At 39.6% G+C, this 12,392-nt stretch overlaps 1 protein-coding gene across 3 annotated transcripts in view; it reads left to right on the forward strand.

The window, feature by feature from the left end:
* The first annotated feature begins 474 nt into the window (after positions 1 to 474).
* Positions 475 to 12,392, forward strand: part of gas7a (growth arrest-specific 7a) — a 52,788-nt gene continuing 40,870 nt past the window's right edge. Inside the window, exons 1-2 of one of the 3 annotated variants that reach the window (XM_082180337.1) lie at positions 475 to 602; positions 9,402 to 9,522. In XM_082180337.1, coding sequence (XP_082036463.1) covers positions 600 to 602; positions 9,402 to 9,522 — 124 coding nt within the window. In that variant the 5' untranslated portion in view covers positions 475 to 599. Of the gene's footprint in view, positions 603 to 2,967; positions 3,239 to 9,401; positions 9,523 to 12,392 lie in introns of those variants that run through there. The other 2 variants (XM_082180335.1, XM_082180336.1) reach the window with 2 other exon arrangements.

The following is a 12,392-nucleotide window of genomic DNA, read 5'->3' on the forward strand; positions in this document are numbered from 1 at the left end:
TTTTAGTGATCCGTCTTGTCAGTGGCAAGAACAGTAGAGCACTTCTAGCTCTGTTTGAGAGTGCCATTAAAGGAGGAAGTGAGGGACTACATGGGCAGCAGGCGCCGCACACAAGGCTCAATTTGATTTAGTAGAAAAGGAGAGTTTGACAGCACAAAACAGGCCTTGTTGCTTAAGAGAGTGCCATCGGCCCATCCAAACAGTGTCAGACATTGTGCTGCTGTTCAGCCCTCAGAGAACGGCCAGATTACGGCACTAGACTCTCTTAGTTCTCCTACATCTGGAACTCCCAAAACAAAGGCTTTCAGAAATCACTCCAGCCCAGAAACCAGAGCAAGACATTTTTTGTCTGACCCCTTTTTTGTGAAACTTGAAAAGAGAGAAAAAAAAAAGTGCTAAGTGATATTCAGGCTAGTTCATTCTTTCTGTGTCTTTAGCTCTGACCATAGGCCATTTGATGCATGAAGGAGTGAGAAGTTCCATGTGTGAGAAGTTTGGCTGCCTCTCTTTGAAACACTTGGACGGCTCTTGGATGTGGGCCGTACGTACTTAAAGTGAACTACTTTTCACATCGCTGGGAAAGGCTCGATTGAAATATTATGGTAAGAGCTTTGTTATGTTTTTAAAGAGTGTATGCCTCTGTATGTTACCTAAAGGAATATTCTGGTTTAGGCTCAATCAATGGAATTTGTAGCATAATGTTGATTACCACACTTAAACGCACTTAAAGCTTAAAACGTGAAGCTCAGCATTTTATAAAAGAACTTACATTAATTAAGCTGTTAAAACATGTAAAGTTGTTCTCATCTTTTGTGCAGTCAGTTCAGGGTTTTAGATGTTATGTGGTAATGACAACAAATTCGTGAAATTGGATGTACAGTGTGACGAGCAGGACGGTGGTGTGATTACTAATGAGCGACACCTGCGCGTCCCACCGGTCTCGTATTTCTCACGGCCCTCGGCCTTGTCCTGTTCGCCACATACAGTAACTTTTACACACACACAAAAAGGTTGGTACGTTTTTTTTCACACTTACTTCATGTGAACATATATCATTTATGTATTATGGCAAGTGCTTGTTGTGTTTAAGTGTTCTGAAAAACTGATTGTGTCCAGTAGGGGGAGCTTTATGAGAACGTAGGGGGTGAAGAACGTAGAGAATAAAGTGAGTGAAAAGTAAGCAATGCTGCGTCCACATGTTCTTTGCTGATACTATGTGAAAAAATAACAAATTGGCGAGGATGGCATCTTCCGTCCCTGCCCCTGCTCCATTTACCCTGCCTGACGAGCCTACCCTTCCCTCTATGATTTAGTGAAGATGGGGGAGATGGAGGACGAAATGATCAGAGACCAATTAATAGAGCATGCACACCTTTGTCAAAACGCATCCATTCCCAATGGGGGTTATTGCAATCCATAGATCCACTTTCTAAAGGCAGCTTAAATTCCGCTCCGGGAAACAGCCGAGAAAGCCTCCACCAGAGCCTGATGGAATAAAACAGGAAACGGCCTCCTTCAGGTGTGGTTCACAGTATCATCTGGCAAATGCTAAAAGTTGGCCTACTGCATTAGTGACCTATAAGTCATGTGGAAAGAAAGGACGCTTCGCAAATATTTGCAAATCCACAGTTAACCCTCTGGGGTCGACAAATGCGCCGGCGCGTTTTGCTGCATTTTTTTTTCACATAGCAGCAAAATAGACTTAAAATACTCCATCATTAGACATACAGACATAGGAAATATTGAAAAATAAATGTAAAAATAAAAATAAGTTGTAAAATGTCTACTTTTTTATGTGTCCACTTACAATCGAAATAAAACATTGTGCTTTTTTTAAATAAAGAAAATAAACAGGGTATGCTTTCTGCCTCACCCTAATTTGAGTAAAAAAAATAAAATAAAAAATAATTCTCTAAGTTATATCATTAACCTTACTTTCATTTTATAAGTTTAAAAGATGTTATATAAAACTTAGTCTTGTCAACATTTTGGAAATAGTTTTTGTGTTCACTGAGATATTGTTTAAAATGTTACTTTTCAAAGGGGGTGAACCCATTTATGCTGAGCATTGTACATACATGTTGCTCACATTTTATGGTAGCCCTGTTTGTGCTGAATAGAGTGTAATGACACCTTTGTCATTAATAGGTTTATAAGCAACTGAAAAAAGCACAAATGTCAGGGCATGTCAAAACATCTCAAGGAAATCCCCAAAAACACCTTATACCCCTAAGGGTTAAAGATGTACATGAACTCATTGTTCCCTTACTATCTGTTACATGAGTGATGTGAGTATGTCTGACAAGATTCGTTGTAAAGTCCAGATAGAAGCACCACTTGTAAACACAAAATGTGTTGATTTAATAGTGGACACTGGATCGTCTGTGTTAATATTGCCAAAACAATTGTAACTGGAGTGTTTTGCTGAACGCCCCTTGATGGAAACGAAAGCTCGTCTAGTCACCTATTCAAAGGACAACATTCCAGTACTAGGCTGCATATCCGCTTCTGTGACGCTAGGATACATGACGACTTCAGCTACATTTTACATTGTTCAGGCATGTAAAATGCTGTCAGATCAACTGCTGTTGAGTTATTGCATCATTTGCCACTTTTCAGTCATCTGACAAAACTGCCAGAACGCATCCAGCTCCTCTGCAACCTGTTGAGCTTCCGCAAGGTCCCTTCCAGAAGGTTGCGGTGGATATCATGGGGCCGTTTGAGAAAGGGAGGTATGATTGTCGTTTTGCCATATGTTTGGTGGATTACTTTAGCAAATGGCCTGAAGTTGCTTTGGCCGCTAATGTCACTGCCACCACCGTGACTCATGTGAGGGAAATCCTACAATTGTGACCGATATTGGTCCACAGGAGGGCGGAATTAAACACATCCGCTCAAGTGTGTATCATATGCAGTCGAAGTGCTGTGTTGAACGTTTCAACAGGGTCCTGAAAAACTGCATCCGGTTAGCAGAATTACAACAGACACCCTGGAAGCCTGAGGTCACAAGGATGTTGCGAGATGGTACAGAGCAACTCCGCATGCCACTATCAATGCGACTCCTTTTCAGCTGATGAGAGGTCGACCGATGCATACTGAATCAAACATCTTGCCTGTTCACGCTAAAGATGACTACAGGAATGTTCACGACAGAGTTACAAAGCTGAAAAAGAAGAGTAAACAATACGTGGATAAAAGGAGAGGTGCCAAATGGCTTTGGCTTAAACCAGGGAAAGAGGTTCGCATACATAAATCTCAGCTAGTGAAAAAAGGAGATGTGAGGTCTTGTGCTGTTAAATCTGTTATCACTGTTATCATTCAGACGTTATCGTTGTCCATTTTCTTTAAGGTTAAAATGGTTTGAATAACAAGAAGGTTACAGATCTGTAGAATTCTAATATGTGTTATTGCTAGTGAGATTATGGGGTTATTTCATACGGTTCACTCTTTATTTCTAATATGTGCTTTCATTGCCATTAGTTAACTTGTGTATGTACTACCCCTTGATTTAAAGTTCAAAAAGCACAATGTTTGTTTTCATACTGTATGCTGCAGCACCTCTTTTCACCTTCTGCCTGAAATGCTCTATTTTATTTCCTGTCTCTTTAAAGCCCATCTTTCTGAAAAGCACAGTCTGTGGTGATTGGTCAGCCGGCCCCAGTCTTTTGTGATTGGTCTACTGCTTAGAGCATTTGTGGGAAATGTGACACACCTTACCGTAACCGGGTTTCAGCTCCTGTGGCTTCATGAGCAGCTGTAAACAGTATTATGTCTATGGTAACAATGGCATCGGTATACTGGAAGTTTATACATTGTTTTTTTTTCTCCTCACATACCAATACCACTTACCCAACTGTTCTTTGAGGGTGGGCCAAAGCAGCCAGTAGGCGGGTATTATGCAAATGTATTCATTGTGATAAAGCTACACAGAAATAATGGCAGGACAAACAAGGCGGTTAAGGCAAGTGTTCTTTGCTGGAGAGATTGACTCATTTGTCATGGACTTTGTTCATTTATACCATTTGATTTCATTCAATACATCAAAACCGAATTTTTAATTTAGTCGAAATTAAAGCTTTGGTAATTTTGTGTAACTGGGTAAATGAATCTCATCGTGATCTCAGGTGATAAATGAATCCAGCCATAGTAGCGTGTTCTTGAGCAACAAGTTGCCTCTTGATACTTCAGCGAACAAATTGTAAATATTGCAATAGCATCCTTTTTGGTCAATGCATTGTTATAGCTTATTATTATTAATTTTTTTTTTACACTCTTTAAAATAAAGGTTCCTAAGGGGGTTTTCACAGCAATGCCATAGAAGTACCATTTTTGGTTTCTCAAAGAACCTTTCAGTGAACAGGTCTTGTTTTTTTTTTATTACATTTTAAAGATCTAGAGAACCTTTGTGCAATGCACAGTGTCTATGGACGTTATATTAAAGGTTCTTCAAGGAATCATAGATGCCAATAAATAACCTATATTTTTACTTTAAATGATACTAAAGGGTCATACTGTACCGCCCCAGTAAAGTATGTCAGATTGTGGTAGTCTGCTGCATCCATTGTAACCTCACTCTCAACCAACCCGCAAGATAGGAATTTCATAGTTTAAATTGTGTTCAGCTCTGATATTTTGCCCATGTTTGTGCCTTTACCTGATTTATATAATTCCTTTAGTGAATTGGTTGCTAAAACAACACAAATAGAATGTGCAAATAAATGTGAATCTCTCTAAGCCTGTGTTCACCAATTTCAGTCATTTCTTCATATTCCTTAATGAAGTGCTGTCAAAAAAACAATAACTGTATCAAATTTCAGACCTTGCCATTGCATCTCTGTGAGTATCTGTATTCTCAAGCCCCTGCTGTTGACATTCCCCCGTCTCTATAAATCCTCCTCTTGTCGTGAAGGAGAACAGAAAAAGCCCACGTCAAATGAAGTCTGGTTTGTTTATAGTAATATTCATTGGCTTTCTCTAGTACGGCTCTTCTGTTAGAATTTGGGACAAAGCAAATTCCCTCATACATTTGTGAGAGGGTTATGTTAGTAGCCCCTAATGAATACAGCTCAGCTTATGAATTGAGTTAATCTTTTTTTTTTTTTTTCGGTCAAATCATTGATACTGTATGTGGCCAGTTGGTTTCTATGGATACTAATAGTAGAGCTGGAGTCAGAGGCAATATCAAATTAAGATTTCTGCTATAATAATATGCTTGGCTTAGTGCCTGTTGATCACTGAAAATCACAATAATGTTGAGTTTAAATTTAGGATGTGGTTGCACTATTTGTTGGGTATGGGAATGGGCCGTCCCTTGTAAAACTGAACACACATAGTACACACATAACATAATCATATGATAATCACATCAAAACATAATCAGCAAATTTGTGTGCCAATTTTGGAGTATTATTGTGTTTCAACTTAAAATGTAAGAAAATACTGTAAAATACTGTAAGTTTAAATATATATATATATATATATATATTTTTTTTTTTACATTCACATTACATTTTTACATTGTACTTTTTTCACATTCACATTCACATTCAGTCAGAAATCATTTGATTTTGTTGCGATTTTTACAAATATGTGAATTTATATGTGAGTACTAACTTTGAACAGGAAAAAAAGCATATGTCTGATACACTGTCAATGTAAAAAACAGAGTCAATATTTTTCAAATAATACTTTAAGAGTTTGCTGCATTAGCAGAGTTTGTAAAATGACGATAACTAATTTATATCTATTAACCTTATTAATTTTAAAGCGGACCTATTATGCCCCTTTTTACAAGCTGTAAAATAAGTCTCTGATGTCCCCAGTATGTGGAAGTGCGGTTTAGCTCAAAATTAAAAATGCCATTTTTGGGGGGTGAGCAAAACATTTTTTGGGGGGTGTCCTTATAAATGCAAATGAGCTGCTGCTCCCGGACCCTTTCAAGAAGAGGGCGGAGCTTCAAAAGCTCATTCTCCGGTGGCAACAAAACAGGACAATCTCACACACTGAAAAGGTCAGTACTGGTGTTCAGTTCGAAACAGAGTCGGACTACAGAGCTAGAAAATATATGCTGCATGAAGTTAGAACAGGTATAGTTTAGTTTAAATAACCATAAAGTTCAATTATAAAGTTGAAAAAAGAAAAATTACTTTATCTAAAGTAATTTCCTAATCTGATATCCTGAAAAAAGTTTGTAATTAAATTCTGTCAACTATAGCGGCCAGTTGAATGTTTTTTAGTTGCTTTTGCTGACGGATACTTCCCTTTTTCCTGGGTTTCACTAAACTGACTGCTTGTGGCATGGAACAAAAGCTGCTTCATGGAGAAAAACCTCCACTTTCCGTGCTTCCTTCACAGACTTTTAGTAGATGAGGCAGATAGATAAAGGGACAGATGTAGGTAGAGAGGTTCAGACAGAGAGAAAAGTGGGGGTGGACGGAGTGGGTGCGGAATCTCTTTTATGTTATGCATCAAAAGAGGGATCAGACCACAGTAGTCCTCACTGACTGCTGCTGTAAAATGCACGATCGCCTGTGCTATTCAGTTATTAGCCCTTAATATTTGCCTTATTCTATGAGTTGCTCTGTGCTGAGATGGCCAGTGTTCATTCTTTTTTGAAACACTGTTTAATTGCTGCACTAACATTTTTTGTTTTCAAATAGCTTTCCTGAACAGTTCCATATGGTCATATTTATATGCAAGTAACAAAGTTGGTGACTTAAACATATGGCTGCTTCTTCAGTAGAGACCTATTATTAGAATAATATTTTAAAATGTACTATTAAACATTTTATAAAAAAAAATTAAAATTTTTTTTTTTGGTGGTTAATTTGAAATGGAACAGTTAATTTAGACAATTTAAAACAAAACATGTGCAAGTGTTTTTTTGGTGAGTATCATTTGATACATCAGGCTTTATGGTTAGGATGATACATTTGAGCAAAAATGTGCAATTTAGTGCAGATTCTGATATTTATATGGCCAAAAAAGTAAGAATTTTTTTTTATCTCCCAGTAATATGTCCGTAAGGTCAAATCAGGTAAAGGAAGAGGAGATGGGGAGGTTGATCCAGAAGCAGACATAGAACTTTATTTATTAACAAAACAAACATAATCCACATAACAGGAGTAGTGAAACATAACAGCTTTGGCACCAGCAAGAAGCCAATACTAGACAAAACTGAGATGAAAGGCATGGCAGAGCTGAGGGGATGAAGACGAAGCTCTTCACCTCAAGCTTGTGGGACTGAGGTGGAAACGTAGGGCTTGCCAGAGCAGGTTGGAGCCGATGGGAGCATGGAGCCGATGGGTCAACAGGCCGAGATGGAGTCCAGGAGGGCCCAAGGTACAGCCAGTGGATCGACACACCAGGGTAGACCAGGAAGCCCAAAGTGGATCAGAGCAGCAGGGCAGAACCACAGAAGGCAGAGCTGAGAGGCTGAAGGGAGACAACGAGGGTGAGGCCGAACTTGATGGCTTTGCCAGAGGAGAAGGGAGAGAGATAGAGATGAGAGATGATAAACCATTAGCGACAAAGGAAACTTGGAGCTGGGCGGAACCAGCGGTGACGTAGAAGACTTGGAGCTGGGCGGAACCCTTAGCAACGAAGGAGACATGGAGATGGGCGGAACCAGCGGCGAATGAAGGAGACTTGAAGATGGGCGGAACCATTAGCAACGAAGGAGACATGGAGATGGGCAGAACCATTAGCGACAGAGGAGACTTGGAGCTGGGTGGAACCATTAGCAATGAAGGAGACATGGAGATGAGATCTCAGCAAACTCAGCTGGAGGATGTGTGGGACTCCATGCCCTCGAACTACCTAATGGGATAGACATTGGGGCTGGTTTAGGCTCTGGGTCTGCAGTGGGCTCTGGCATTGGGTCCTTGGTGGGTGCGGGAGAGAACATTAACAGGTATGCAAATTCCAAGCAGAGGAGGATAGATTCTCTTCATGTGAGATTCCCTGATCTCTGGTATGTCCAGCCACCCATAATAGTTAGCCCCAATCCAAGAAATTGATTTCAGAGTGATGTCATCAATGTTGGAGAGCTTGGCCAACTCCCAGAACCGAGCGGAATACTCCAACAAGGGAAGACCTTCTCGAACGAGATCTGTGAAAGCATCTGCTAGACCATGTTTTTTTGTGTTCCAGTATTCTATAACATCAGGTCAGGCAAAGGAAGATGAGATGGAGAGGTGGATCCAGAAGCAGATGTAAAACTTTATTTATAAACAAAAACAAAGATAATCTCATATCAGGAGTAGTCAAACACCTAACAGCTTTGGCATCAGAACAGAATCAATACTTGACGAAACTGAAAAGAAACACATGGCTATAAATACACAGGGGCAAACAAGCTATATTAACCAGACACAGGAGAACTGAATGGTATATAATTCCACATAAGAGTCCTTTTACAAAAAATCAAGGCAGACCATGACAATGTTTTAATAAGATAATATTTAAATGCTTAAAAGAATGCAGTTTTTATTGTTGGGGCTAATTCAACATTACATAACGGGTTAAACAAATGATATAATACACTAGAGGTGTGCGAAATGGCAAAAATATCATATCAAGTTTTTTTTTTTTCAGGCAGGATCACGATCTTATCACAATTCGTTTTCATGTTGGATTTTGAGTCTATTTTGCAAGTCATTGAGCAATACAGCCAGACAAATTTCCCTATTTTAAAATCTGACAAGGTAACAAAAGGAAAAAGAAAAACAATGACAGACCATTTAGACCAAAGGTGGGCGATACGACCAAAATCTTATTTCACTTTATTTTATTTAACTATTTTATCTGTTATTAAAATGAAGGATAAAGATGCAAATGACAAATTATAGGACAAATACAGTATACGGATCAAATGAAATGCTTTAATTTTTCTGCTACAGTAGTTGTATTTAAAAGTAGCATTCACGTGAGCAATTGTATGTAAAACACTTGACTTCACTGTATTAATTAAATATAACTGATTCTGATTAAAGGTAGGCTACTGAAGTTAATCAGTCAAGCCCAGTGAGTGTTTTCTCTTTGTATTTTGTTGTTTGATTAACATTAACGACATAGATGGCAGTAGATTTATTAGGCTGCCTGTCACTTTAAGACCAAAAGCACGGATACTGACACACATGCATGTCATACTCATAATATTCTGACACGCATCCGAACTATGTAAAGCTTGTGTGTATTTGACAGTTTAAGCGCAATATAAGACACGAAAGAGAACTAAGTTCACTACTAAAGCGGCGCTGTGTGGCTTTTGTTGTGCACGCGCTTCGGGTGAACGCGCTCAGAAAGGTAATGTGAGCTTATGTCAAGCTTGATTATAAATTTATTTATTTATATCTGTTTATATTTATATCTGTGCATCTTGTTGCTGCTTGTTTCTGTAGCAGAAGCCAGTAGTCTGCTGTATGCCAACAGAGGAAATCGAGAATGCATCTCTTCCTGTGGGTTGGAAAAGCTACAGATCACCTGAGGGACGGAAATACTATGTCAACCCAAGCACTAAAGGTATTATTACTGATGTCCTCTGTGTCTTTGTTGATGTCAGTAAACTTGTTTTGGCTGTCTAGAGTTTGAGCAGTATTTTTATGGAAGCTGCTTTTTTTTTGTTTGTTTTTTTAAGCTGCCAAAGCTTTTTTCTAGTCCCTTTCTTGGAATAGGCTCGCTGAATCTCTAGAACTGTTTTAAGAGACAAACAAAAACAAAAACAAAGAAGTTCGGTGATTTATTCATTCAAAGGTGCTCTTTTGTAGAGAAACATTACAATTAAAAAAACTTTTAAAAAACACATTATATAAAGCATATATTCAAATGGCTCATAACATTTAAAAAGTAGGTGACAAATAATATCTCAAGAAAAAAGTTCTCACAAGAAAAGGCTCTCTCTTGTGTGAGAACCTTTTTCTTGAGACAATTTTTTGTTTGTTTGGAGGAAGGCATTTGTGGCCAAAACACGGGTTTGCAGCCAATTATTTGCACTATCTTTTTGAAATGTTCTATTATGAAATAGCAAGTTGAATAATTGTATTTATTTATTTTTCAGAATTGGATTATTGTTTTTGGGTTGTCTATAGTGCTTTGAAAATGAAACCGCATTCCTTTCAATAAAAGTACGGGTTTTCCTGATAATACTGCAACTTTTCCCAGCATATCTTTTATGTTGCTGATATACTGATGCTTTAGGGAAAAATTATGCTTCTGGGCAATGTGCCATAGAGATAAAAACACTATGTAATGTTCTGTGCTTTGAGAATCCCGGTCAGGGTTTGTAGCATGATACAGTGATGGCATCCTATAATATCTCAATTTCAGTTAGTCTGAAACAAATGCAGTGTTTTTTTTATAAAGACCAGCATTTCTGACACCTGTGCACGTGACATGAATGGTCATACTGTATATAAAAGTAAAAAAGCTCCGAGCTAATTTCATTGGCCTTTCCAAATTTATCTCATTTACTGGTCTTTTCACTGCTGCTGTGGTACCAGCTACAGTGATTCATTCATATACCCTCAGGCTTCTTTTTACATGTGTGCGTTGCCTGATAAAAATGCGAAACGTTGATACGGTATCTCAGAATGTTGTTGTGTAATCATAGAATCCAGTTCTTCCACGTTCTGCGCCACAGGCTGGAAAACTTCATTAGCATTCTCCATCCTCTTTATAGCCTATTCATCTGAAGAGGGACCAATCAAGCTGATCTGGATTAATCTGATAGTCTTCTCATGTCCCTTCTCACATACTGTTTTCATCTTTATTCTTCCTCTTTTCTGACAAGTCCCAGCACGCTGCCTGGGACATTTAAAGCTGCAATGACCTCTTGTTTTCCACTGAAGCGTAATTGAAGTGAATTTTGAATTCATGGTGGTTTAGTCATGCCAACTATCAGCAATTTAGAAGTTCAGAAGCCAAAGGACATTTTGTATAATGCAGGATAAAGACCAGATGGATAGAAAGACGCACAAACTATACTGTATAAAGGCATGTTCAGCAAATAGGCCTATTTTCCCCAAACAATATTGGCGCTGTAATGTGGTAGTTATAAAGATGTCCAGCCGAACCTTGACACCTTGGTGCGACTATCCCTTTCGTTTGGGATTTTGATATTATATCCTGATGTTGTTTTTGCTCTTCAGGTAACTGGATGTTGTGAAGGTTAAACTTTACTTTAAAACAGCCATCCTGTTCAATGGTCTTTTTTAAACATGTGCTGTGTATTTCTGTTCATTCTGAGCTGGCAACCAGCATGATTCTCTAACAGTCTGGCACTAAACTATGACTGCCCTGTAAACACTGGCAGAACTGTCCAGAGGCGATCTGTTTGTACAGCGCCGCAACCATGTGCTGCTGTTCTTCCACTGTAAACACTTTCTCTCTATGCTTATGCTTTGTTTCTCTTTGCTGATTTTTTTTTTTAAATGCTGTAGTCTATTAAGGACTGGTTCTTATTTGATCAACTAAATTAGACCTGCGCTAATTTTAACATGTACTGTATCTTTTGGGCATCGAATTGTGTTATCAAATTTCCATGGGAGCTTTCAGAACTGTCAGAATCAGAACTGTTAATATATTAGTGGTTCTCAGCTGGTTTTGATTCAGGAGTAGTCTGGCTATCACCAGACCAAGCTCAATCTTTTAAGATTCAACATTAGTCTGGGGAGTCTGCTCTGTATTTTCTACTGCACAAGAGGCGTGATCAACGGGCATAGTTCAAATGACTCTTTACACAGTTGGATAGTCCTTCAACCAATCAGACCAACGATCCGGGTGAGGTACTTTGCCATTCCATCCGTGCGTTTCTGGGTGAGGTAGGGCTCTGACGGTCACAAGAGTTGTATCACGTGCCTGGGCTTAAAGCACGCTGAAACAGCTCTTGTGGATGAGTCATGTTCTCATTGCGGGAATTTGACCATCTCGGTGTTGAGGTCGAGACTCGCCTTTGTTCGCGAGGGTGGAGTCCCCATCCCCAGGCCCCGCTCTAGTGTTTCTTCTGGGCTACCTTCCCAGAAGAAGCCTGGAGTGCCGTCTGGGCTGGGTGACCTGAGGATTACAGTGAGGGATAATCCGCCCGGCAAAGCCCCATGGATCCCTCACTCCTCTTTCGCACCGAAGCCGGTGGAGCTCCCCGATGAGCATGCTGGTCCCTCTGTAGTGGACCAACCAGCTGTTTCATTCGGGGGCCCTCCAGAGGACAGGATGTCCATTGTAGCATCGGAGGGTGAGCTGGGCTCTGGAGATGACGACTTGGCTGTGCTGCCTCCCTCTGGGAGACCAGCGTTGCCCGAGCCGGATCCAGAGATGGCAGCTATGCTTAAAAAGGCTGCCGAGGTGGTAGGGCTCGAGTGGAATGAACCACCGTGTCCCGAACTGTCTCGGTTGGA

Source organism: Leuciscus leuciscus, assembly GCF_965113295.1.
Source record: "Leuciscus leuciscus genome assembly, chromosome: 1".
Lineage (NCBI taxonomy): Eukaryota > Metazoa > Chordata > Actinopteri > Cypriniformes > Leuciscidae > Leuciscus > Leuciscus leuciscus.